This window comes from Sphaerodactylus townsendi, linkage group LG07 (assembly GCF_021028975.2).
Source record: "Sphaerodactylus townsendi isolate TG3544 linkage group LG07, MPM_Stown_v2.3, whole genome shotgun sequence".
NCBI classification, from domain to species: Eukaryota; Metazoa; Chordata; class Lepidosauria; order Squamata; family Sphaerodactylidae; genus Sphaerodactylus; species Sphaerodactylus townsendi.
The window spans coordinates 99197588-99222277 of record NC_059431.1 but is presented as its reverse complement, the minus strand read 5'-3'; the positions used below and the strand labels follow the sequence as shown (position 1 = coordinate 99222277).

Below are 24690 nucleotides of genomic sequence, written 5' to 3'. Positions count from 1 at the left end.
TTACTGAGATCCATAAGCTCTGTTTTTTATATGCTCTTCCTTAGAGAAGAAGACTTCACAAAGACTATGTACCCACCCCTCGAGCCCAGGGATGCCTCTGAGCAGCTCAATTCTGATGGTAAAAAGGTCAACCTGATCTGCAACGCAATGAGAACAGCCATGGAGAAGATCAATGGTCCCAAGTACAAAACATATGAATTACTATACAGTACTTGTGTTCATCAAAGCTATACACTGTCTCAGATAAAGATGTTAGTATGGTCAGTTGGGGTGCAGCAGTTAAGAAAATTGTATGCTTCCTCACTAGAACACATATGAAAATTTATCTTTCATTTTAGCACACTAGCTTTGTCAAAACCATTATTTTGTGCATTATTGAACATGGTACTTTAATGCCAAAGCATTTATAGTTTGTTGAATGACTATCATCAGACTTTCAAACAGATGCGGGGAGCAGAGGTAGGTAGGCAGTAGGACCAAGGCGGAGCATTCTACAACAAAGAGGGTCCGGCATGTTGAGTTCCATGGTAGAGGAATATACAATCTACTGACATCTTTTTGTGAGACAGATTATAGTTCTTGACATTCGGTCATACTCTAGTCTAGTATAACCAAGAATTGGTACCTGGAACTAGAAATAGGAGCAGACTGGAGTTTTATGGCTGGGGTCCTTAGATCTCCCCCATTTGAAGACAGCAACACATTTCTGAAAATTCTTCCTTCCTCCCAACCTCTCCCCCCTGGGTAGTTAGTAGGGAGAGAAAGACAGCTTTGGGCCTTGAGGTGGGAGGAACATTCCCTGCCTCCTCTCTCAGGGCTTGGAGGCCATCGTGTGCTCCTTTGGGCAATGACATCTGTAGTGAATGGGTGACGGGGAGTAGACTGGAGAACTCTTAGCCTTCACCATCTTGTTATCCTGTTCATTAATCAAGACTTTGGATATTGTAGTAATGAGAGCAAGGGGTCATGCTTCATATCTAGTTGCAGGGGTCTGCAACCTGCGGCTCTTCAGATGTTCATGGACTACAATTCCCATCAGCCCTGCCAGCATGGCCAGCATGGCCAATTGGCCATGCTGGCAGGGGCTGATGGGAATCCCCCCGCCCCACCCCCCCCCCCCCCCCCCCCCCCCCCCCGCCCCCCCCCCCCCCCCCAACCCCCCCCCCCCTGGCCCGGCCCGCCCCCCCCCTTGGCTTTCCCCCCCCTCCCCCCCCCCCCCCCACTTCCTCCCCCCCCCACCCCCCCCCCCCCCCACCCCCCCCCCCCCCCACCCCCCCCCCCCCCCACCCCCCCCCCCCCCCACCCCCCCCCCCCCCCACCCCCCCCCCCCCCCACCCCCCCCCCCCCCCACCCCCCCCCCCCCCCACCCCCCCCCCCCCCCACCCCCCCCCCCCCCCACCCCCCCCCCCCCCCACCCCCCCCCCCCCCCACCCCCCCCCCCCCCCACCCCCCCCCCCCCCCACCCCCCCCCCCCCCCACCCCCCCCCCCCCCCACCCCCCCCCCCCCCCACCCCCCCCCCCCCCCACCCCCCCCCCCCCCCACCCCCCCCCCCCCCCACCCCCCCCCCCCCCCACCCCCCCCCCCCCCCACCCCCCCCCCCCCCCACCCCCCCCCCCCCCCACCCCCCCCCCCCCCCACCCCCCCCCCCCCCCACCCCCCCCCCCCCCCACCCCCCCCCCCCCCCACCCCCCCCCCCCCCCACCCCCCCCCCCCCCCACCCCCCCCCCCCCCCACCCCCCCCCCCCCCCACCCCCCCCCCCCCCCACCCCCCCCCCCCCCCACCCCCCCCCCCCCCCACCCCCCCCCCCCCCCACCCCCCCCCCCCCCCACCCCCCCCCCCCCCCACCCCCCCCCCCCCCCACCCCCCCCCCCCCCCACCCCCCCCCCCCCCCACCCCCCCCCCCCCCCACCCCCCCCCCCCCCCACCCCCCCCCCCCCCCACCCCCCCCCCCCCCCACCCCCCCCCCCCCCCACCCCCCCCCCCCCCCACCCCCCCCCCCCCCCACCCCCCCCCCCCCCCACCCCCCCCCCCCCCCACCCCCCCCCCCCCCCACCCCCCCCCCCCCCCACCCCCCCCCCCCCCCACCCCCCCCCCCCCCCACCCCCCCCCCCCCCCACCCCCCCCCCCCCCCACCCCCCCCCCCCCCCACCCCCCCCCCCCCCCACCCCCCCCCCCCCCCACCCCCCCCCCCCCCCACCCCCCCCCCCCCCCACCCCCCCCCCCCCCCACCCCCCCCCCCCCCCACCCCCCCCCCCCCCCACCCCCCCCCCCCCCCACCCCCCCCCCCCCCCACCCCCCCCCCCCCCCACCCCCCCCCCCCCCCACCCCCCCCCCCCCCCACCCCCCCCCCCCCCCACCCCCCCCCCCCCCCACCCCCCCCCCCCCCCACCCCCCCCCCCCCCCACCCCCCCCCCCCCCCACCCCCCCCCCCCCCCACCCCCCCCCCCCCCCACCCCCCCCCCCCCCCACCCCCCCCCCCCCCCACCCCCCCCCCCCCCCACCCCCCCCCCCCCCCACCCCCCCCCCCCCCCACCCCCCCCCCCCCCCACCCCCCCCCCCCCCCACCCCCCCCCCCCCCCACCCCCCCCCCCCCCCACCCCCCCCCCCCCCCACCCCCCCCCCCCCCCACCCCCCCCCCCCCCCACCCCCCCCCCCCCCCACCCCCCCCCCCCCCCACCCCCCCCCCCCCCCACCCCCCCCCCCCCCCACCCCCCCCCCCCCCCACCCCCCCCCCCCCCCACCCCCCCCCCCCCCCACCCCCCCCCCCCCCCACCCCCCCCCCCCCCCACCCCCCCCCCCCCCCACCCCCCCCCCCCCCCACCCCCCCCCCCCCCCACCCCCCCCCCCCCCCACCCCCCCCCCCCCCCACCCCCCCCCCCCCCCACCCCCCCCCCCCCCCACCCCCCCCCCCCCCCACCCCCCCCCCCCCCCACCCCCCCCCCCCCCCACCCCCCCCCCCCCCCACCCCCCCCCCCCCCCACCCCCCCCCCCCCCCACCCCCCCCCCCCCCCACCCCCCCCCCCCCCCACCCCCCCCCCCCCCCACCCCCCCCCCCCCCCACCCCCCCCCCCCCCCACCCCCCCCCCCCCCCACCCCCCCCCCCCCCCACCCCCCCCCCCCCCCACCCCCCCCCCCCCCCACCCCCCCCCCCCCCCACCCCCCCCCCCCCCCACCCCCCCCCCCCCCCACCCCCCCCCCCCCCCACCCCCCCCCCCCCCCACCCCCCCCCCCCCCCACCCCCCCCCCCCCCCACCCCCCCCCCCCCCCACCCCCCCCCCCCCCCACCCCCCCCCCCCCCCACCCCCCCCCCCCCCCACCCCCCCCCCCCCCCACCCCCCCCCCCCCCCACCCCCCCCCCCCCCCACCCCCCCCCCCCCCCACCCCCCCCCCCCCCCACCCCCCCCCCCCCCCACCCCCCCCCCCCCCCACCCCCCCCCCCCCCCACCCCCCCCCCCCCCCACCCCCCCCCCCCCCCACCCCCCCCCCCCCCCACCCCCCCCCCCCCCCACCCCCCCCCCCCCCCACCCCCCCCCCCCCCCACCCCCCCCCCCCCCCACCCCCCCCCCCCCCCACCCCCCCCCCCCCCCACCCCCCCCCCCCCCCACCCCCCCCCCCCCCCACCCCCCCCCCCCCCCACCCCCCCCCCCCCCCACCCCCCCCCCCCCCCACCCCCCCCCCCCCCCACCCCCCCCCCCCCCCACCCCCCCCCCCCCCCACCCCCCCCCCCCCCCACCCCCCCCCCCCCCCACCCCCCCCCCCCCCCACCCCCCCCCCCCCCCACCCCCCCCCCCCCCCACCCCCCCCCCCCCCCACCCCCCCCCCCCCCCACCCCCCCCCCCCCCCACCCCCCCCCCCCCCCACCCCCCCCCCCCCCCACCCCCCCCCCCCCCCACCCCCCCCCCCCCCCACCCCCCCCCCCCCCCACCCCCCCCCCCCCCCACCCCCCCCCCCCCCCACCCCCCCCCCCCCCCACCCCCCCCCCCCCCCACCCCCCCCCCCCCCCACCCCCCCCCCCCCCCACCCCCCCCCCCCCCCACCCCCCCCCCCCCCCACCCCCCCCCCCCCCCACCCCCCCCCCCCCCCACCCCCCCCCCCCCCCACCCCCCCCCCCCCCCACCCCCCCCCCCCCCCACCCCCCCCCCCCCCCACCCCCCCCCCCCCCCACCCCCCCCCCCCCCCACCCCCCCCCCCCCCCACCCCCCCCCCCCCCCACCCCCCCCCCCCCCCACCCCCCCCCCCCCCCACCCCCCCCCCCCCCCACCCCCCCCCCCCCCCACCCCCCCCCCCCCCCACCCCCCCCCCCCCCCACCCCCCCCCCCCCCCACCCCCCCCCCCCCCCACCCCCCCCCCCCCCCACCCCCCCCCCCCCCCACCCCCCCCCCCCCCCACCCCCCCCCCCCCCCACCCCCCCCCCCCCCCACCCCCCCCCCCCCCCACCCCCCCCCCCCCCCACCCCCCCCCCCCCCCACCCCCCCCCCCCCCCACCCCCCCCCCCCCCCACCCCCCCCCCCCCCCACCCCCCCCCCCCCCCACCCCCCCCCCCCCCCACCCCCCCCCCCCCCCACCCCCCCCCCCCCCCACCCCCCCCCCCCCCCACCCCCCCCCCCCCCCACCCCCCCCCCCCCCCACCCCCCCCCCCCCCCACCCCCCCCCCCCCCCACCCCCCCCCCCCCCCACCCCCCCCCCCCCCCACCCCCCCCCCCCCCCACCCCCCCCCCCCCCCACCCCCCCCCCCCCCCACCCCCCCCCCCCCCCACCCCCCCCCCCCCCCACCCCCCCCCCCCCCCACCCCCCCCCCCCCCCACCCCCCCCCCCCCCCACCCCCCCCCCCCCCCACCCCCCCCCCCCCCCACCCCCCCCCCCCCCCACCCCCCCCCCCCCCCACCCCCCCCCCCCCCCACCCCCCCCCCCCCCCACCCCCCCCCCCCCCCACCCCCCCCCCCCCCCACCCCCCCCCCCCCCCACCCCCCCCCCCCCCCACCCCCCCCCCCCCCCACCCCCCCCCCCCCCCACCCCCCCCCCCCCCCACCCCCCCCCCCCCCCACCCCCCCCCCCCCCCACCCCCCCCCCCCCCCACCCCCCCCCCCCCCCACCCCCCCCCCCCCCCACCCCCCCCCCCCCCCACCCCCCCCCCCCCCCACCCCCCCCCCCCCCCACCCCCCCCCCCCCCCACCCCCCCCCCCCCCCACCCCCCCCCCCCCCCACCCCCCCCCCCCCCCACCCCCCCCCCCCCCCACCCCCCCCCCCCCCCACCCCCCCCCCCCCCCACCCCCCCCCCCCCCCACCCCCCCCCCCCCCCACCCCCCCCCCCCCCCACCCCCCCCCCCCCCCACCCCCCCCCCCCCCCACCCCCCCCCCCCCCCACCCCCCCCCCCCCCCACCCCCCCCCCCCCCCACCCCCCCCCCCCCCCACCCCCCCCCCCCCCCACCCCCCCCCCCCCCCACCCCCCCCCCCCCCCACCCCCCCCCCCCCCCACCCCCCCCCCCCCCCACCCCCCCCCCCCCCCACCCCCCCCCCCCCCCACCCCCCCCCCCCCCCACCCCCCCCCCCCCCCACCCCCCCCCCCCCCCACCCCCCCCCCCCCCCACCCCCCCCCCCCCCCACCCCCCCCCCCCCCCACCCCCCCCCCCCCCCACCCCCCCCCCCCCCCACCCCCCCCCCCCCCCACCCCCCCCCCCCCCCACCCCCCCCCCCCCCCACCCCCCCCCCCCCCCACCCCCCCCCCCCCCCACCCCCCCCCCCCCCCACCCCCCCCCCCCCCCACCCCCCCCCCCCCCCACCCCCCCCCCCCCCCACCCCCCCCCCCCCCCACCCCCCCCCCCCCCCACCCCCCCCCCCCCCCACCCCCCCCCCCCCCCACCCCCCCCCCCCCCCACCCCCCCCCCCCCCCACCCCCCCCCCCCCCCACCCCCCCCCCCCCCCACCCCCCCCCCCCCCCACCCCCCCCCCCCCCCACCCCCCCCCCCCCCCACCCCCCCCCCCCCCCACCCCCCCCCCCCCCCACCCCCCCCCCCCCCCACCCCCCCCCCCCCCCACCCCCCCCCCCCCCCACCCCCCCCCCCCCCCACCCCCCCCCCCCCCCACCCCCCCCCCCCCCCACCCCCCCCCCCCCCCACCCCCCCCCCCCCCCACCCCCCCCCCCCCCCACCCCCCCCCCCCCCCACCCCCCCCCCCCCCCACCCCCCCCCCCCCCCACCCCCCCCCCCCCCCACCCCCCCCCCCCCCCACCCCCCCCCCCCCCCACCCCCCCCCCCCCCCACCCCCCCCCCCCCCCACCCCCCCCCCCCCCCACCCCCCCCCCCCCCCACCCCCCCCCCCCCCCACCCCCCCCCCCCCCCACCCCCCCCCCCCCCCACCCCCCCCCCCCCCCACCCCCCCCCCCCCCCACCCCCCCCCCCCCCCACCCCCCCCCCCCCCCACCCCCCCCCCCCCCCACCCCCCCCCCCCCCCACCCCCCCCCCCCCCCACCCCCCCCCCCCCCCACCCCCCCCCCCCCCCACCCCCCCCCCCCCCCACCCCCCCCCCCCCCCACCCCCCCCCCCCCCCACCCCCCCCCCCCCCCACCCCCCCCCCCCCCCACCCCCCCCCCCCCCCACCCCCCCCCCCCCCCACCCCCCCCCCCCCCCACCCCCCCCCCCCCCCACCCCCCCCCCCCCCCACCCCCCCCCCCCCCCACCCCCCCCCCCCCCCACCCCCCCCCCCCCCCACCCCCCCCCCCCCCCACCCCCCCCCCCCCCCACCCCCCCCCCCCCCCACCCCCCCCCCCCCCCACCCCCCCCCCCCCCCACCCCCCCCCCCCCCCACCCCCCCCCCCCCCCACCCCCCCCCCCCCCCACCCCCCCCCCCCCCCACCCCCCCCCCCCCCCACCCCCCCCCCCCCCCACCCCCCCCCCCCCCCACCCCCCCCCCCCCCCACCCCCCCCCCCCCCCACCCCCCCCCCCCCCCACCCCCCCCCCCCCCCACCCCCCCCCCCCCCCACCCCCCCCCCCCCCCACCCCCCCCCCCCCCCACCCCCCCCCCCCCCCACCCCCCCCCCCCCCCACCCCCCCCCCCCCCCACCCCCCCCCCCCCCCACCCCCCCCCCCCCCCACCCCCCCCCCCCCCCACCCCCCCCCCCCCCCACCCCCCCCCCCCCCCACCCCCCCCCCCCCCCACCCCCCCCCCCCCCCACCCCCCCCCCCCCCCACCCCCCCCCCCCCCCACCCCCCCCCCCCCCCACCCCCCCCCCCCCCCACCCCCCCCCCCCCCCACCCCCCCCCCCCCCCACCCCCCCCCCCCCCCACCCCCCCCCCCCCCCACCCCCCCCCCCCCCCACCCCCCCCCCCCCCCACCCCCCCCCCCCCCCACCCCCCCCCCCCCCCACCCCCCCCCCCCCCCACCCCCCCCCCCCCCCACCCCCCCCCCCCCCCACCCCCCCCCCCCCCCACCCCCCCCCCCCCCCACCCCCCCCCCCCCCCACCCCCCCCCCCCCCCACCCCCCCCCCCCCCCACCCCCCCCCCCCCCCACCCCCCCCCCCCCCCACCCCCCCCCCCCCCCACCCCCCCCCCCCCCCACCCCCCCCCCCCCCCACCCCCCCCCCCCCCCACCCCCCCCCCCCCCCACCCCCCCCCCCCCCCACCCCCCCCCCCCCCCACCCCCCCCCCCCCCCACCCCCCCCCCCCCCCACCCCCCCCCCCCCCCACCCCCCCCCCCCCCCACCCCCCCCCCCCCCCACCCCCCCCCCCCCCCACCCCCCCCCCCCCCCACCCCCCCCCCCCCCCACCCCCCCCCCCCCCCACCCCCCCCCCCCCCCACCCCCCCCCCCCCCCACCCCCCCCCCCCCCCACCCCCCCCCCCCCCCACCCCCCCCCCCCCCCACCCCCCCCCCCCCCCACCCCCCCCCCCCCCCACCCCCCCCCCCCCCCACCCCCCCCCCCCCCCACCCCCCCCCCCCCCCACCCCCCCCCCCCCCCACCCCCCCCCCCCCCCACCCCCCCCCCCCCCCACCCCCCCCCCCCCCCACCCCCCCCCCCCCCCACCCCCCCCCCCCCCCACCCCCCCCCCCCCCCACCCCCCCCCCCCCCCACCCCCCCCCCCCCCCACCCCCCCCCCCCCCCACCCCCCCCCCCCCCCACCCCCCCCCCCCCCCACCCCCCCCCCCCCCCACCCCCCCCCCCCCCCACCCCCCCCCCCCCCCACCCCCCCCCCCCCCCACCCCCCCCCCCCCCCACCCCCCCCCCCCCCCACCCCCCCCCCCCCCCACCCCCCCCCCCCCCCACCCCCCCCCCCCCCCACCCCCCCCCCCCCCCACCCCCCCCCCCCCCCACCCCCCCCCCCCCCCACCCCCCCCCCCCCCCACCCCCCCCCCCCCCCACCCCCCCCCCCCCCCACCCCCCCCCCCCCCCACCCCCCCCCCCCCCCACCCCCCCCCCCCCCCACCCCCCCCCCCCCCCACCCCCCCCCCCCCCCACCCCCCCCCCCCCCCACCCCCCCCCCCCCCCACCCCCCCCCCCCCCCACCCCCCCCCCCCCCCACCCCCCCCCCCCCCCACCCCCCCCCCCCCCCACCCCCCCCCCCCCCCACCCCCCCCCCCCCCCACCCCCCCCCCCCCCCACCCCCCCCCCCCCCCACCCCCCCCCCCCCCCACCCCCCCCCCCCCCCACCCCCCCCCCCCCCCACCCCCCCCCCCCCCCACCCCCCCCCCCCCCCACCCCCCCCCCCCCCCACCCCCCCCCCCCCCCACCCCCCCCCCCCCCCACCCCCCCCCCCCCCCACCCCCCCCCCCCCCCACCCCCCCCCCCCCCCACCCCCCCCCCCCCCCACCCCCCCCCCCCCCCACCCCCCCCCCCCCCCACCCCCCCCCCCCCCCACCCCCCCCCCCCCCCACCCCCCCCCCCCCCCACCCCCCCCCCCCCCCACCCCCCCCCCCCCCCACCCCCCCCCCCCCCCACCCCCCCCCCCCCCCACCCCCCCCCCCCCCCACCCCCCCCCCCCCCCACCCCCCCCCCCCCCCACCCCCCCCCCCCCCCACCCCCCCCCCCCCCCACCCCCCCCCCCCCCCACCCCCCCCCCCCCCCACCCCCCCCCCCCCCCACCCCCCCCCCCCCCCACCCCCCCCCCCCCCCACCCCCCCCCCCCCCCACCCCCCCCCCCCCCCACCCCCCCCCCCCCCCACCCCCCCCCCCCCCCACCCCCCCCCCCCCCCACCCCCCCCCCCCCCCACCCCCCCCCCCCCCCACCCCCCCCCCCCCCCACCCCCCCCCCCCCCCACCCCCCCCCCCCCCCACCCCCCCCCCCCCCCACCCCCCCCCCCCCCCACCCCCCCCCCCCCCCACCCCCCCCCCCCCCCACCCCCCCCCCCCCCCACCCCCCCCCCCCCCCACCCCCCCCCCCCCCCACCCCCCCCCCCCCCCACCCCCCCCCCCCCCCACCCCCCCCCCCCCCCACCCCCCCCCCCCCCCACCCCCCCCCCCCCCCACCCCCCCCCCCCCCCACCCCCCCCCCCCCCCACCCCCCCCCCCCCCCACCCCCCCCCCCCCCCACCCCCCCCCCCCCCCACCCCCCCCCCCCCCCACCCCCCCCCCCCCCCACCCCCCCCCCCCCCCACCCCCCCCCCCCCCCACCCCCCCCCCCCCCCACCCCCCCCCCCCCCCACCCCCCCCCCCCCCCACCCCCCCCCCCCCCCACCCCCCCCCCCCCCCACCCCCCCCCCCCCCCACCCCCCCCCCCCCCCACCCCCCCCCCCCCCCACCCCCCCCCCCCCCCACCCCCCCCCCCCCCCACCCCCCCCCCCCCCCACCCCCCCCCCCCCCCACCCCCCCCCCCCCCCACCCCCCCCCCCCCCCACCCCCCCCCCCCCCCACCCCCCCCCCCCCCCACCCCCCCCCCCCCCCACCCCCCCCCCCCCCCACCCCCCCCCCCCCCCACCCCCCCCCCCCCCCACCCCCCCCCCCCCCCACCCCCCCCCCCCCCCACCCCCCCCCCCCCCCACCCCCCCCCCCCCCCACCCCCCCCCCCCCCCACCCCCCCCCCCCCCCACCCCCCCCCCCCCCCACCCCCCCCCCCCCCCACCCCCCCCCCCCCCCACCCCCCCCCCCCCCCACCCCCCCCCCCCCCCACCCCCCCCCCCCCCCACCCCCCCCCCCCCCCACCCCCCCCCCCCCCCACCCCCCCCCCCCCCCACCCCCCCCCCCCCCCACCCCCCCCCCCCCCCACCCCCCCCCCCCCCCACCCCCCCCCCCCCCCACCCCCCCCCCCCCCCACCCCCCCCCCCCCCCACCCCCCCCCCCCCCCACCCCCCCCCCCCCCCACCCCCCCCCCCCCCCACCCCCCCCCCCCCCCACCCCCCCCCCCCCCCACCCCCCCCCCCCCCCACCCCCCCCCCCCCCCACCCCCCCCCCCCCCCACCCCCCCCCCCCCCCACCCCCCCCCCCCCCCACCCCCCCCCCCCCCCACCCCCCCCCCCCCCCACCCCCCCCCCCCCCCACCCCCCCCCCCCCCCACCCCCCCCCCCCCCCACCCCCCCCCCCCCCCACCCCCCCCCCCCCCCACCCCCCCCCCCCCCCACCCCCCCCCCCCCCCACCCCCCCCCCCCCCCACCCCCCCCCCCCCCCACCCCCCCCCCCCCCCACCCCCCCCCCCCCCCACCCCCCCCCCCCCCCACCCCCCCCCCCCCCCACCCCCCCCCCCCCCCACCCCCCCCCCCCCCCACCCCCCCCCCCCCCCACCCCCCCCCCCCCCCACCCCCCCCCCCCCCCACCCCCCCCCCCCCCCACCCCCCCCCCCCCCCACCCCCCCCCCCCCCCACCCCCCCCCCCCCCCACCCCCCCCCCCCCCCACCCCCCCCCCCCCCCACCCCCCCCCCCCCCCACCCCCCCCCCCCCCCACCCCCCCCCCCCCCCACCCCCCCCCCCCCCCACCCCCCCCCCCCCCCACCCCCCCCCCCCCCCACCCCCCCCCCCCCCCACCCCCCCCCCCCCCCACCCCCCCCCCCCCCCACCCCCCCCCCCCCCCACCCCCCCCCCCCCCCACCCCCCCCCCCCCCCACCCCCCCCCCCCCCCACCCCCCCCCCCCCCCACCCCCCCCCCCCCCCACCCCCCCCCCCCCCCACCCCCCCCCCCCCCCACCCCCCCCCCCCCCCACCCCCCCCCCCCCCCACCCCCCCCCCCCCCCACCCCCCCCCCCCCCCACCCCCCCCCCCCCCCACCCCCCCCCCCCCCCACCCCCCCCCCCCCCCACCCCCCCCCCCCCCCACCCCCCCCCCCCCCCACCCCCCCCCCCCCCCACCCCCCCCCCCCCCCACCCCCCCCCCCCCCCACCCCCCCCCCCCCCCACCCCCCCCCCCCCCCACCCCCCCCCCCCCCCACCCCCCCCCCCCCCCACCCCCCCCCCCCCCCACCCCCCCCCCCCCCCACCCCCCCCCCCCCCCACCCCCCCCCCCCCCCACCCCCCCCCCCCCCCACCCCCCCCCCCCCCCACCCCCCCCCCCCCCCACCCCCCCCCCCCCCCACCCCCCCCCCCCCCCACCCCCCCCCCCCCCCACCCCCCCCCCCCCCCACCCCCCCCCCCCCCCACCCCCCCCCCCCCCCACCCCCCCCCCCCCCCACCCCCCCCCCCCCCCACCCCCCCCCCCCCCCACCCCCCCCCCCCCCCACCCCCCCCCCCCCCCACCCCCCCCCCCCCCCACCCCCCCCCCCCCCCACCCCCCCCCCCCCCCACCCCCCCCCCCCCCCACCCCCCCCCCCCCCCACCCCCCCCCCCCCCCACCCCCCCCCCCCCCCACCCCCCCCCCCCCCCACCCCCCCCCCCCCCCACCCCCCCCCCCCCCCACCCCCCCCCCCCCCCACCCCCCCCCCCCCCCACCCCCCCCCCCCCCCACCCCCCCCCCCCCCCACCCCCCCCCCCCCCCACCCCCCCCCCCCCCCACCCCCCCCCCCCCCCACCCCCCCCCCCCCCCACCCCCCCCCCCCCCCACCCCCCCCCCCCCCCACCCCCCCCCCCCCCCACCCCCCCCCCCCCCCACCCCCCCCCCCCCCCACCCCCCCCCCCCCCCACCCCCCCCCCCCCCCACCCCCCCCCCCCCCCACCCCCCCCCCCCCCCACCCCCCCCCCCCCCCACCCCCCCCCCCCCCCACCCCCCCCCCCCCCCACCCCCCCCCCCCCCCACCCCCCCCCCCCCCCACCCCCCCCCCCCCCCACCCCCCCCCCCCCCCACCCCCCCCCCCCCCCACCCCCCCCCCCCCCCACCCCCCCCCCCCCCCACCCCCCCCCCCCCCCACCCCCCCCCCCCCCCACCCCCCCCCCCCCCCACCCCCCCCCCCCCCCACCCCCCCCCCCCCCCACCCCCCCCCCCCCCCACCCCCCCCCCCCCCCACCCCCCCCCCCCCCCACCCCCCCCCCCCCCCACCCCCCCCCCCCCCCACCCCCCCCCCCCCCCACCCCCCCCCCCCCCCACCCCCCCCCCCCCCCACCCCCCCCCCCCCCCACCCCCCCCCCCCCCCACCCCCCCCCCCCCCCACCCCCCCCCCCCCCCACCCCCCCCCCCCCCCACCCCCCCCCCCCCCCACCCCCCCCCCCCCCCACCCCCCCCCCCCCCCACCCCCCCCCCCCCCCACCCCCCCCCCCCCCCACCCCCCCCCCCCCCCACCCCCCCCCCCCCCCACCCCCCCCCCCCCCCACCCCCCCCCCCCCCCACCCCCCCCCCCCCCCACCCCCCCCCCCCCCCACCCCCCCCCCCCCCCACCCCCCCCCCCCCCCACCCCCCCCCCCCCCCACCCCCCCCCCCCCCCACCCCCCCCCCCCCCCACCCCCCCCCCCCCCCACCCCCCCCCCCCCCCACCCCCCCCCCCCCCCACCCCCCCCCCCCCCCACCCCCCCCCCCCCCCACCCCCCCCCCCCCCCACCCCCCCCCCCCCCCACCCCCCCCCCCCCCCACCCCCCCCCCCCCCCACCCCCCCCCCCCCCCACCCCCCCCCCCCCCCACCCCCCCCCCCCCCCACCCCCCCCCCCCCCCACCCCCCCCCCCCCCCACCCCCCCCCCCCCCCACCCCCCCCCCCCCCCACCCCCCCCCCCCCCCACCCCCCCCCCCCCCCACCCCCCCCCCCCCCCACCCCCCCCCCCCCCCACCCCCCCCCCCCCCCACCCCCCCCCCCCCCCACCCCCCCCCCCCCCCACCCCCCCCCCCCCCCACCCCCCCCCCCCCCCACCCCCCCCCCCCCCCACCCCCCCCCCCCCCCACCCCCCCCCCCCCCCACCCCCCCCCCCCCCCACCCCCCCCCCCCCCCACCCCCCCCCCCCCCCACCCCCCCCCCCCCCCACCCCCCCCCCCCCCCACCCCCCCCCCCCCCCACCCCCCCCCCCCCCCACCCCCCCCCCCCCCCACCCCCCCCCCCCCCCACCCCCCCCCCCCCCCACCCCCCCCCCCCCCCACCCCCCCCCCCCCCCACCCCCCCCCCCCCCCACCCCCCCCCCCCCCCACCCCCCCCCCCCCCCACCCCCCCCCCCCCCCACCCCCCCCCCCCCCCACCCCCCCCCCCCCCCACCCCCCCCCCCCCCCACCCCCCCCCCCCCCCACCCCCCCCCCCCCCCACCCCCCCCCCCCCCCACCCCCCCCCCCCCCCACCCCCCCCCCCCCCCACCCCCCCCCCCCCCCACCCCCCCCCCCCCCCACCCCCCCCCCCCCCCACCCCCCCCCCCCCCCACCCCCCCCCCCCCCCACCCCCCCCCCCCCCCACCCCCCCCCCCCCCCACCCCCCCCCCCCCCCACCCCCCCCCCCCCCCACCCCCCCCCCCCCCCACCCCCCCCCCCCCCCACCCCCCCCCCCCCCCACCCCCCCCCCCCCCCACCCCCCCCCCCCCCCACCCCCCCCCCCCCCCACCCCCCCCCCCCCCCACCCCCCCCCCCCCCCACCCCCCCCCCCCCCCACCCCCCCCCCCCCCCACCCCCCCCCCCCCCCACCCCCCCCCCCCCCCACCCCCCCCCCCCCCCACCCCCCCCCCCCCCCACCCCCCCCCCCCCCCACCCCCCCCCCCCCCCACCCCCCCCCCCCCCCACCCCCCCCCCCCCCCACCCCCCCCCCCCCCCACCCCCCCCCCCCCCCACCCCCCCCCCCCCCCACCCCCCCCCCCCCCCACCCCCCCCCCCCCCCACCCCCCCCCCCCCCCACCCCCCCCCCCCCCCACCCCCCCCCCCCCCCACCCCCCCCCCCCCCCACCCCCCCCCCCCCCCACCCCCCCCCCCCCCCACCCCCCCCCCCCCCCACCCCCCCCCCCCCCCACCCCCCCCCCCCCCCACCCCCCCCCCCCCCCACCCCCCCCCCCCCCCACCCCCCCCCCCCCCCACCCCCCCCCCCCCCCACCCCCCCCCCCCCCCACCCCCCCCCCCCCCCACCCCCCCCCCCCCCCACCCCCCCCCCCCCCCACCCCCCCCCCCCCCCACCCCCCCCCCCCCCCACCCCCCCCCCCCCCCACCCCCCCCCCCCCCCACCCCCCCCCCCCCCCACCCCCCCCCCCCCCCACCCCCCCCCCCCCCCACCCCCCCCCCCCCCCACCCCCCCCCCCCCCCACCCCCCCCCCCCCCCACCCCCCCCCCCCCCCACCCCCCCCCCCCCCCACCCCCCCCCCCCCCCACCCCCCCCCCCCCCCACCCCCCCCCCCCCCCACCCCCCCCCCCCCCCACCCCCCCCCCCCCCCACCCCCCCCCCCCCCCACCCCCCCCCCCCCCCACCCCCCCCCCCCCCCACCCCCCCCCCCCCCCACCCCCCCCCCCCCCCACCCCCCCCCCCCCCCACCCCCCCCCCCCCCCACCCCCCCCCCCCCCCACCCCCCCCCCCCCCCACCCCCCCCCCCCCCCACCCCCCCCCCCCCCCACCCCCCCCCCCCCCCACCCCCCCCCCCCCCCACCCCCCCCCCCCCCCACCCCCCCCCCCCCCCACCCCCCCCCCCCCCCACCCCCCCCCCCCCCCACCCCCCCCCCCCCCCACCCCCCCCCCCCCCCACCCCCCCCCCCCCCCACCCCCCCCCCCCCCCACCCCCCCCCCCCCCCACCCCCCCCCCCCCCCACCCCCCCCCCCCCCCACCCCCCCCCCCCCCCACCCCCCCCCCCCCCCACCCCCCCCCCCCCCCACCCCCCCCCCCCCCCACCCCCCCCCCCCCCCACCCCCCCCCCCCCCCACCCCCCCCCCCCCCCACCCCCCCCCCCCCCCACCCCCCCCCCCCCCCACCCCCCCCCCCCCCCACCCCCCCCCCCCCCCACCCCCCCCCCCCCCCACCCCCCCCCCCCCCCACCCCCCCCCCCCCCCACCCCCCCCCCCCCCCACCCCCCCCCCCCCCCACCCCCCCCCCCCCCCACCCCCCCCCCCCCCCACCCCCCCCCCCCCCCACCCCCCCCCCCCCCCACCCCCCCCCCCCCCCACCCCCCCCCCCCCCCACCCCCCCCCCCCCCCACCCCCCCCCCCCCCCACCCCCCCCCCCCCCCACCCCCCCCCCCCCCCACCCCCCCCCCCCCCCACCCCCCCCCCCCCCCACCCCCCCCCCCCCCCACCCCCCCCCCCCCCCACCCCCCCCCCCCCCCACCCCCCCCCCCCCCCACCCCCCCCCCCCCCCACCCCCCCCCCCCCCCACCCCCCCCCCCCCCCACCCCCCCCCCCCCCCACCCCCCCCCCCCCCCACCCCCCCCCCCCCCCACCCCCCCCCCCCCCCACCCCCCCCCCCCCCCACCCCCCCCCCCCCCCACCCCCCCCCCCCCCCACCCCCCCCCCCCCCCACCCCCCCCCCCCCCCACCCCCCCCCCCCCCCACCCCCCCCCCCCCCCACCCCCCCCCCCCCCCACCCCCCCCCCCCCCCACCCCCCCCCCCCCCCACCCCCCCCCCCCCCCACCCCCCCCCCCCCCCACCCCCCCCCCCCCCCACCCCCCCCCCCCCCCACCCCCCCCCCCCCCCACCCCCCCCCCCCCCCACCCCCCCCCCCCCCCACCCCCCCCCCCCCCCACCCCCCCCCCCCCCCACCCCCCCCCCCCCCCACCCCCCCCCCCCCCCACCCCCCCCCCCCCCCACCCCCCCCCCCCCCCACCCCCCCCCCCCCCCACCCCCCCCCCCCCCCACCCCCCCCCCCCCCCACCCCCCCCCCCACCAGGTACATAAAGTTCATAGATATGAAAGACTTTTTGCTAAGCGATGCTGCTGAATTTATATGATTTTGACCACATGAAAAAGGTTTCTATATGACTTTCAGCTCCTGGAGCAGAGATTCCCAAGAAATTACCAAAGTTGGATCAGCTATCTTTGTGCTGTTCCAGATTAGTTCTCTTGCTAAATGTTCTTACCTTACACTTTATCAAGAAGTTAAATCTTCAGAGGTGGAGCAGAGCAGACAAGTCTAGATTGCAGGCTGGTATATGTGAACATAAATAATGACTTATTAAGAGGGCTATATTTATAATTTCAAACTTGTGGCTAAGGCTTAGTCCTTACATCTCGATAACAACCCAAATCTTGGTAACTCCACTTCAAACTGTAGGTAGAGGCTCATGAGACAAAGAGAGCAATCCTAAGCAGGTCTGCTTGGAATAAGTTTTATTTTATTAAATGGCACTTACTCCCAGGAAAATGTTCTTAGGATTACAGCTTTAAAATTCTGTGCACATAGAAAACTAGCATGTCAGGGCTCTTCCCTAAAACGCTAGTTTTCTAATTCTTATTATTTGTAAGAAGGAACATTAATTTAAGGTGAGATCCCACCTTCAGGATGAAGTGATACAGCCCAGACCTGGAGTTTGCCACCTCAGTGGGAATGAATTTGACCAACTAAATTGGCCTACATGAAGACAGCAAAGTACTACTAAATATGCCTTCTCACCTTGATTTTCCTCTTATCTCCCCTGCCCCCAAGCATTCATCATCTGCTTTGCTGCGTGAATTAACAAGATGTTTCTTATGTTCTAGACGTTCTTCGAAAAACCGTCGCAAGGCAGAACGCAAGAAACACAGCCTTAAGGAAGGGAGCCCCCTAGAGGACATTGCCCTCCTGGAGGCTTTAGGGGAGATTGTGCGGAATGTTGACAATTTGAAAGGTTAGTTTCTGAAGTTCTCTGAGCTGTGGATTAAATCTGAAGGAGGAGACAGCTGATCATGGAAAGGGCTATTTGAGAAAAGAGGAGTAAGAGCTAATGATCACCTCCAGAGAGAATCGAGAAAATATTCTGGGCAGAGTCGGGATTTGAACCCACGCCTGCCAAGAACTAGTGCAGCCCTCTCCCCATTACATCACACTGGCTTCTAAAGCCCACAGATCCAAAGATGCCCTCTCCCAGTCATCTGGTAGGTTGGTATCCAAAAATTCCAACATAGGGACGAGAAAAACTTCCACCTTCCCTCTACCTCAACCTTCCCTCTACCAAAATAAGGAGGAGACAGACCTCCGCCTTCCCTCTACCAAACAGTTTCTAAAGTTCTTGTTAAGAAGTCAGGGTGAGCTGGGAAAGCCTGACACAGGCTATCTAAGCAGGAAATGGGAGCAGGGTTTGAGAGCAGACTTTCTGCTGTCATTCTGAGAAGAATTTATTTTATTTTTATTGGATTTAATATCCTATTCTTCCTGACCTAATGGACTAGCTGACAGTTTGGACTTATACCCCACTTTTCTCAACCATGAGGAGTCTCAAAGCAGCTTGCAATCACTTTCCCTTCCCATCCCCACAACAGATATCTTGTGAGGTAAATGGAACTGAAAGAGTTCTGAGAGAATGGTGGCTAGCCCAAGGTCACACAGCAGGCTCCATATCAAGGAGCAGGGAAACAAATCTGGTTCACCAGATAAGAGTCAGCTGCTCAGGTGGGAATCAAACCCAGTTCTCCAGATTGGAGTTCACCACCTTTAACTGTTACACCACACTGTCTCGGGATGTGGATTTTCCCAGTTCGCAATCTTTAAAAGCATTTTGATACCCGCTAATTGGATGGGCTATTGAGCTGTCATTTCTTCTTCATTACTAGAAAGAAGAAGAAGAAGAGTTTGGATTTATATCCCCCCTTTCTCTCCTGGCAGAGACTCAAAGGGGCTTACAATCTCCTTGTCCTTCCCCCCTCACAAAAACACCCTGTGAGGTGGGTGGGGCTGAGAGAGCTCCGAGAAGCTGTGACTAGCCCAAGGTCACCCAGCTGGCATGTGTGGGAGTGCACAGGCTAATCTGAATTCCCCAGATAAGCCTCCACAGCTCAGGCGGCAGAGCTGGGAATCAAACCCAGTTCTTTCAGATTAGATACATGAGCTCTTAACCTCCTACGCCACTGCTGCTCCTATCCAATCTAGCCCACAGCCATTGTGTGGATATGGGCTTCAGGGCAAAAAAAAAAGTTCATAGCGTCAAGATATCTGAAAAAGCCAAAATCTAGCTACATGAAGTCTGTACTCATCGGCCAGAATACTGGATGATAAGCAGAGGTCTGTTTTTTTACCAAGCAACGGGATGGACTGTTGCCTGCACTCCTTTTATCCCAGTGAGCAAAAGAGCCCTGGTTGTTAAAAAAGATGAAAATTGAAAATTCAAAGAATGAATATTCCCCCGGGGCACCATGTCCTACAGACTGCCCCTCCAGGCCTATGACCCTGGAAAGAAGAATACATTAATTATGCCCATGCTTAGGAGAGCTAAGTGGAGATCTTTGGGGAATGGAAGACCTAGTGTAATGCTCTCATGTTCAAAGCATCACAGTTTTAAATAGATGGTTATTGGGAGTATGTTGTTCCTTCCTCAGGTGAGGTGCACAGCCTTTTGAAGCATCTAGTCCTCTTTGGCTACGATGGTCATGCTCAGGAGCTCCAGCAAGCCCTTCAGGAGACCCTTCAGTTGATGGAGCTCTCTCTTCCTGATATCTGGACTCCAGAGCTGCATCCGTTTCCAGCCAACACAGTAAGAGTCTTCTGCTCTGCCTTTGTGCATATGGCACAGGGCAGGGATTCCTGATCTTGAGGATTTTTAGATTTGGAGAGTGACTGCCATCACAGAATGGCTTGCATGGGGTGCTGGTGCCAAATGCATGAAGTTGGGAGGATGGAAGCCAAGCATTGCCTATGAAAGTGGCCTTACGGGCATTATGCATCACATCGAACAATAACTCCCCTCTCTTTATAAAAGAAGTCAAGAAATGTGGTAAGAGGTGGATACAATGTTAACTCTACAGAAAATAAGGTCCTGCTTTACATATGTAAAACACTCCCTACAGCCAATTTCTTGCAATTTTAGGTTTTGGGCCCCAACTCAACTGCCAATATCATTACGGCTGCCTACAACCAACAGACATGGACGTCTCCTGCAATACAAGGTGAGAAAAATGAAGTGATTATGTGGGTAAATTGTAAATATGCTCTTTCTTTACATATTCCTGTGCTAAGCCCAGCCATCAAAATCGGTTTCCAGAGTTTGTGTGTTTGTTCATTTACTTCATTGATAACCTGACTTTTTTTCAGTGGGGACCCAAAAGAGCTTACATTGTTCTTCCCTCCTCCATTTTATCTTCATAACAACCCTGTGAGGTAGGTTAGGCTGAGTGTGCGCATCTACCACAAGGTCACTCAATGTGCTTCTATGGCAGAGTGGAGATTTAAGCCTTGGTCTCTTACCACGACACCACAGTGGCTCTCTCCCTAGGGTTGGCCCATGAGGAGTTGTAGCTCAGATTGAGTTCTTCCCTGTCGCATTTAATCAGGTTGCAATGACACAGGCCCCTTCCACACAAATCTCCTAAAACATTTGGAAAATGTTTTCAATCTGCACCCCTTTACCATGATGTATGTCCACACTCATCCCCTCAAAACCATTCATGGCTGCCGTTACGTGTTTTTCCCCTTTCTTTAAAGTTAGCTGATGAATTGATGCTTTCATGCCCTGCAGCTTTGTGCTGCAATTCTCCAAACGTTGTATGTTTCAAAAATCCCCCCCCCCCCAAAAAAATAAAGAATCTCACAGAATTGCTCAAAAAATAGGTAAGGCAGAATGGAGAGCTCAGAAAATGGCACTGAGGAGGAAATTCACAGAAGGCAAAGAGGCATGGGAAAAGTCTTGACATGATTGCACAGCAGTGAATCTGTTTTGAAAACGTTTCAGCCTAAAGAAACATTTTGGAAGGGGATTCACTGAAAACTTTTTGGGGCTGGAAATAAAACATTTTCAGAATCAAAGGGGTTTTTTAGAACTCCATGGAGGAAACATTTAATTTCCTGCCTCAAAACGTTTTAAAAGTGTTTTTGTGCGGAAAGCGTAATTGACAGTGTAGCTCCAGAAACAGTTCTGCTGATAAGAGACCTAGACTGTCATTGCTCATTCACGTATTACAAAGTAGGCCAAATTGCAGGTATTCCCCAAAAACAGCGAGACTCGATCAGTGAAAATTCTTCTGTTCCCAGTCTATTTTGAGCAGTTTATACACATGTGTGTGTTTATTTACTTCATTTGTGGTCTTCTTTTCTCACTGAGACCAAGATTCAAGGCAGATTACAACATTTTAAAGCAATGCAGTAAGAACTCTGTAAGGCATACAACAGCCAATGCAAAAACTGGGCTACAGAAATGAGAAAATGATGCAGTAAAAGCAAGATACACTGCACTAAATAGTGCTATAAAGTACAGTTCTATTCCCTTTATGAAAACATCCTCCTGGACAATTGCATTTCCCTAGGCCTCAAACATATCCCACTGATGTTAAGAAAGAGTGCCAGCATGGTGTAGTAGTAGTTAAGAGCAGCGGGCTCCAATCTGGAGAACATGGTTTGATTCCCCACTTCTCCACATGAAGCCTGCAGGGTGACCCTGGGCCATTCAGAGTTCTCTCATAACTCTTTCAGCCCCAACTACCTCACAAGGAGCCTGGATGGGGCAGGGTGAGGTGGAGGAAAGACAGTCATAAGCCACTTTGAGACTCCTTGTGGTACAGAAAAAGTGGGATATAAAAACTAATTCTTCTATTTACAGATTATTTATTCAGGTTCTTTTCATATTCCCTAGGCTTCTGTTCTCCTTGTTGTTGTGCATTTTGATTCAGACCATGTGCCTGTGCATGACTCAGCTGTAGCATCAAGGGTTGACTTAGAAGTGCATGACAGAATATTGACATCCGCATGAGGACTGTTGGATGCCACTAAATGAACAGTATCCTGCAATGTGCCAGAAGCACAATTGAAACCAGATTTCACATGGCACTAATATGTACATTTAGTGCTCTGTTCCCATTAAAATTCATTCCTGTGGGCAAAATCCTACTATATGTTTACTCAGAAGTACATTCCCTTCAGCAAAATTACCGTTTCACCCTGTAATTCTGTACCACTGTTTTCAAGCTAGTTACTTCCTTCCTTCCTGGTTCTCTCTCAACACTCAGGAATCTGTGTTTAATGATGGGGGGGGGGGGGGTACCTTGAGGAGGTGGGAAGAAGTCAAGTACCTTTTAGCCAGAGTCACACTTCGTAACTTTTTTATTGTTTGATTGTAGTAACACAATTACAAAACAATGGTGTTGTAAACAAGAACAAGAGCAGTGGCCCTGGTAAATGAACAAGTGCAAAACAAACACTTTGTTTCCTTAATTATCAGGAGCTGATAATTTACCATTAAGAGTCAGCATGGTGAGGAGCAGTGGACTGTAATCTGGAGAACTGGGTTTAATTCCCCACTGTTCCACATGAGCAGCAGACTCTTATCTGGTGAACTGGATTTGTTTTCCTGCTCCTATACATGGAGCCTGCTGGGTGTTACATCTTGGAACTTTAAGCCAATAAACAGATTCTGAAGTAGCAAACAGCAAGGTTTATTGATGAGGTGTCGAAGCACCATATTTGGCAAAAGCCAGTTCTGGCGAAGCTGGCAATCTCAGTCCCCTTTATCTCCTGCCGAAAGCCCCACTCCCGGTTTCCCAAGAATTTGTGAAAAACAGTCTTTGGAGCTGAGGCACCCCAAGGTTGGCAGCAGATAGCAAGAGAGCCACCTGGCTTCCTGCCCCTATGAGATAACCAATATAATTATTTTCTCATGAGACAGAAGTGCCAAAGGAAGCCTAGTTTCCTACAAAGCATGTGAAGCCATAAAGTAAAGATCAGGGAAAGAATGCACAGATTGCAGTGGTTACAGATATCTCAGAACAGCATTGGTTTGTTATTTCACTCAGTTGCATAGGATTAGAAATGTATCTTAATCACCCAGATAACGTCCCCCTGACACTGGGTGACCTTGGGCTAGTCACAGTTCTCTCAGAACTCTCTCAGCCCCACCAACCTCACAAGGTGCCTTTTGTGGGGAGAAGAAGGGAAAGGAGCTTGTAAGCCGCTTTGAGACTCCTTACGGGAGAGAAAGACAGGGCATAAATCCAAACTCTTTGCTTCTTCTTAATCTATATCTATAAACGTGAAATAACACTGACTGACTCACTGACTGACTCATCAAAAGAACTCAAAAACCACCGAACCTACAAAGTTGAAATTTGGCACACCAGTTCATTATGTGGTTTAGGTGCTCACTAAGAAAGGATTTTTCAAAATATTCAGTTTTACTCGAGTTATTACACATTTACTGTTGAACTCTGGCCATCTGCACTAACATTCTAAAGGTGACAGTTAAAAACCTGCTTGCCAAGCTAAAGGATGCAGTACGAGGAATAAAAATGATTCGTTTCACAGGAGATTTTAATGAAGGGCACTTTGACGCTCTACTTCCATGTGTCGAATTGACAAGTTCTGATAATGCCCACCAAACAACAAGCACAATTGAGCCAATGGTGGCCCAAGTGGATTCTACCACCGACCTCCTCAATGCATACGAACTTGTTCCTTCTGTTGAAACAGCTAAAGGGAGGAGAGGGATTAAAAGCAGAAAGCAATTTACAGATTCGATTAGAAAAAGACAACTACAGGAAGCTGCTGCAAAATATGCGAAAACCAACCCGTCAGTCCACAGACAGGCTGTAAAGAAGTAGGCAGAATGTCACCCTGAAATTCATAGAGAGGCTGTGATGAAGTATGCGTAGTGAAGCACGGGTGCCCTGCTAGTTCAAGAATAAACCAGGAGATGGAGCCCTTCTCCCACTGCAGGACAATAGAAGCCAGACAGTGGATGCCTCACATTTATTTCCTTTGCCAAAGCAACCAATGAGGCTGCTCTAATCTCTTCTCAGCCTTCCCCTCTGCAGCATCATGATCATGATATGACCTGGTTTCCAAGATTGTTGCAATGGCCACTGAGATATTGTATGCACAGTTCATTGTGGTTAACAAAGTGCTACATTCATATGATATACTTATTTTGGCCTTCATTGGGCATTAATGAGACATTGGACAGGTAAAATTTCTCAAAACTGTGCTTATGTTTGCTGGTGGGGGGGGTCCCCCTCCGTTATTAATTATTGAACGTGCTAAAGATGCTTCCCAGTAAGGTACAGTGGTTTTTTACAGATGGGTAAATAAAGGGGGGCCTACTTTTTAGATTATCTTTCACTGAATTTAGTTATTAAGAACATAAGAACATAAGAACAAGCCAGCTGGATCAGACCAAAGTCCATCTAGTCCAGCTCTCTGCTACTCGCAGTGGCCCACCAGGTGCCTTTGGGAGCTCACATGTAGGATGTGAACGCAATGGCCTTCTGCGGCTGTTGCTCCCGATCACCTGGTCTGTTAAGGCATTTGCAATCTCAGATCAAAGAGGATCAAGATTGGTAGCCATAAATTGACTTCTCCTCCACAAATCTGTCCAAGCCCCTTTTAAAGCTATCCAGGTTAGTGGCCATCTAGTAGCAGGGACATCAATAGGAATTTGCTTAATGTAGACAAATGTCCATATTCTCTATTTCTGTTTGGGTATTCAGATAGACTGTGTTTGATGCAGTTTATGTTTCTATTAAAGGTTTACTTTTTAATAGCTTTGTTTTGGTTTAAATGGCTGTGTTGTAATGGTTTTGGTTTTGCTACAACTAAAACTGTCTCATTTTGTCATTCCCACTCCCCACCCCAGATCTTGAACTGTTTATACCTCCAAAACTTGACAAAAACATCAAGTGGAAACTGAACATTTTGCAGTAATTCCAACTCAGAGGCTGTTGATGAATGTTGAGGCATTTATGCATGCTGCATGCACACCCCCTATGCTGCCATTGGTCGTGTGTCCTGAAGTGTGCAAGAGCAGGCCAGACAAATGCAAACAAATACTGCTGTCAGGATGTCTGATTGTGGACTTTCTCATCATCGTTCCACTGTACTGTTTGGATTCATTACCTGGATGAGCAGGTGCACCTCTTGAGGATATGCCGATCAAGCTAAACCAATAGCTTCAGTTCCTTGATATTGTTCTGCTGTATTACTGCCATGCAGTAATGCAGCCAACTGGTCCTTTTTTCATGCTGAAAATAGTTTTTTTAAAAAATATATGTTAAAACAGGGCTACCAGGTAAACAGTACTTTTGTTCCCTTGCTGGAAACCTTAAACTGATTGCTTTTACAGTTGTGTAACAAAAATTAATTTGTCTTACCCCATTTATTTTTTTCTTCCTTTAGAGGACTCAGTGTAGTACAGGTATAGTTGGAAAGTATTGACTGAGGACCTGGCTTAGGATTTTCAGAAACTTATTTTAAAATAAAAGGCTGTGGCAAAATGAGTATTGATGGGAGTTTCCCCCAAATCAAGGAGTGATGCTTGGATGTGGATAATAAAGTTTTATTGTAACTTTTT

At 73.8% G+C, this 24690-nt stretch overlaps 1 protein-coding gene across 1 annotated transcript in view; it reads left to right on the top strand.

The window, feature by feature from the left end:
• Positions 1-24690, top strand: part of ELP1 (elongator acetyltransferase complex subunit 1) — a 57321-nt gene extending 32631 nt beyond the window's left edge. The window contains exons 23-27 of the mRNA XM_048504412.1: positions 45-182; positions 16793-17055; positions 18740-18894; positions 19228-19306; positions 23977-24690. Coding sequence (XP_048360369.1) covers positions 45-182; positions 16793-17055; positions 18740-18894; positions 19228-19306; positions 23977-24044 — 703 coding nt within the window. The 3' untranslated portion in view covers positions 24045-24690. The remainder of the gene's footprint in view (positions 1-44; positions 183-16792; positions 17056-18739; positions 18895-19227; positions 19307-23976) is intronic.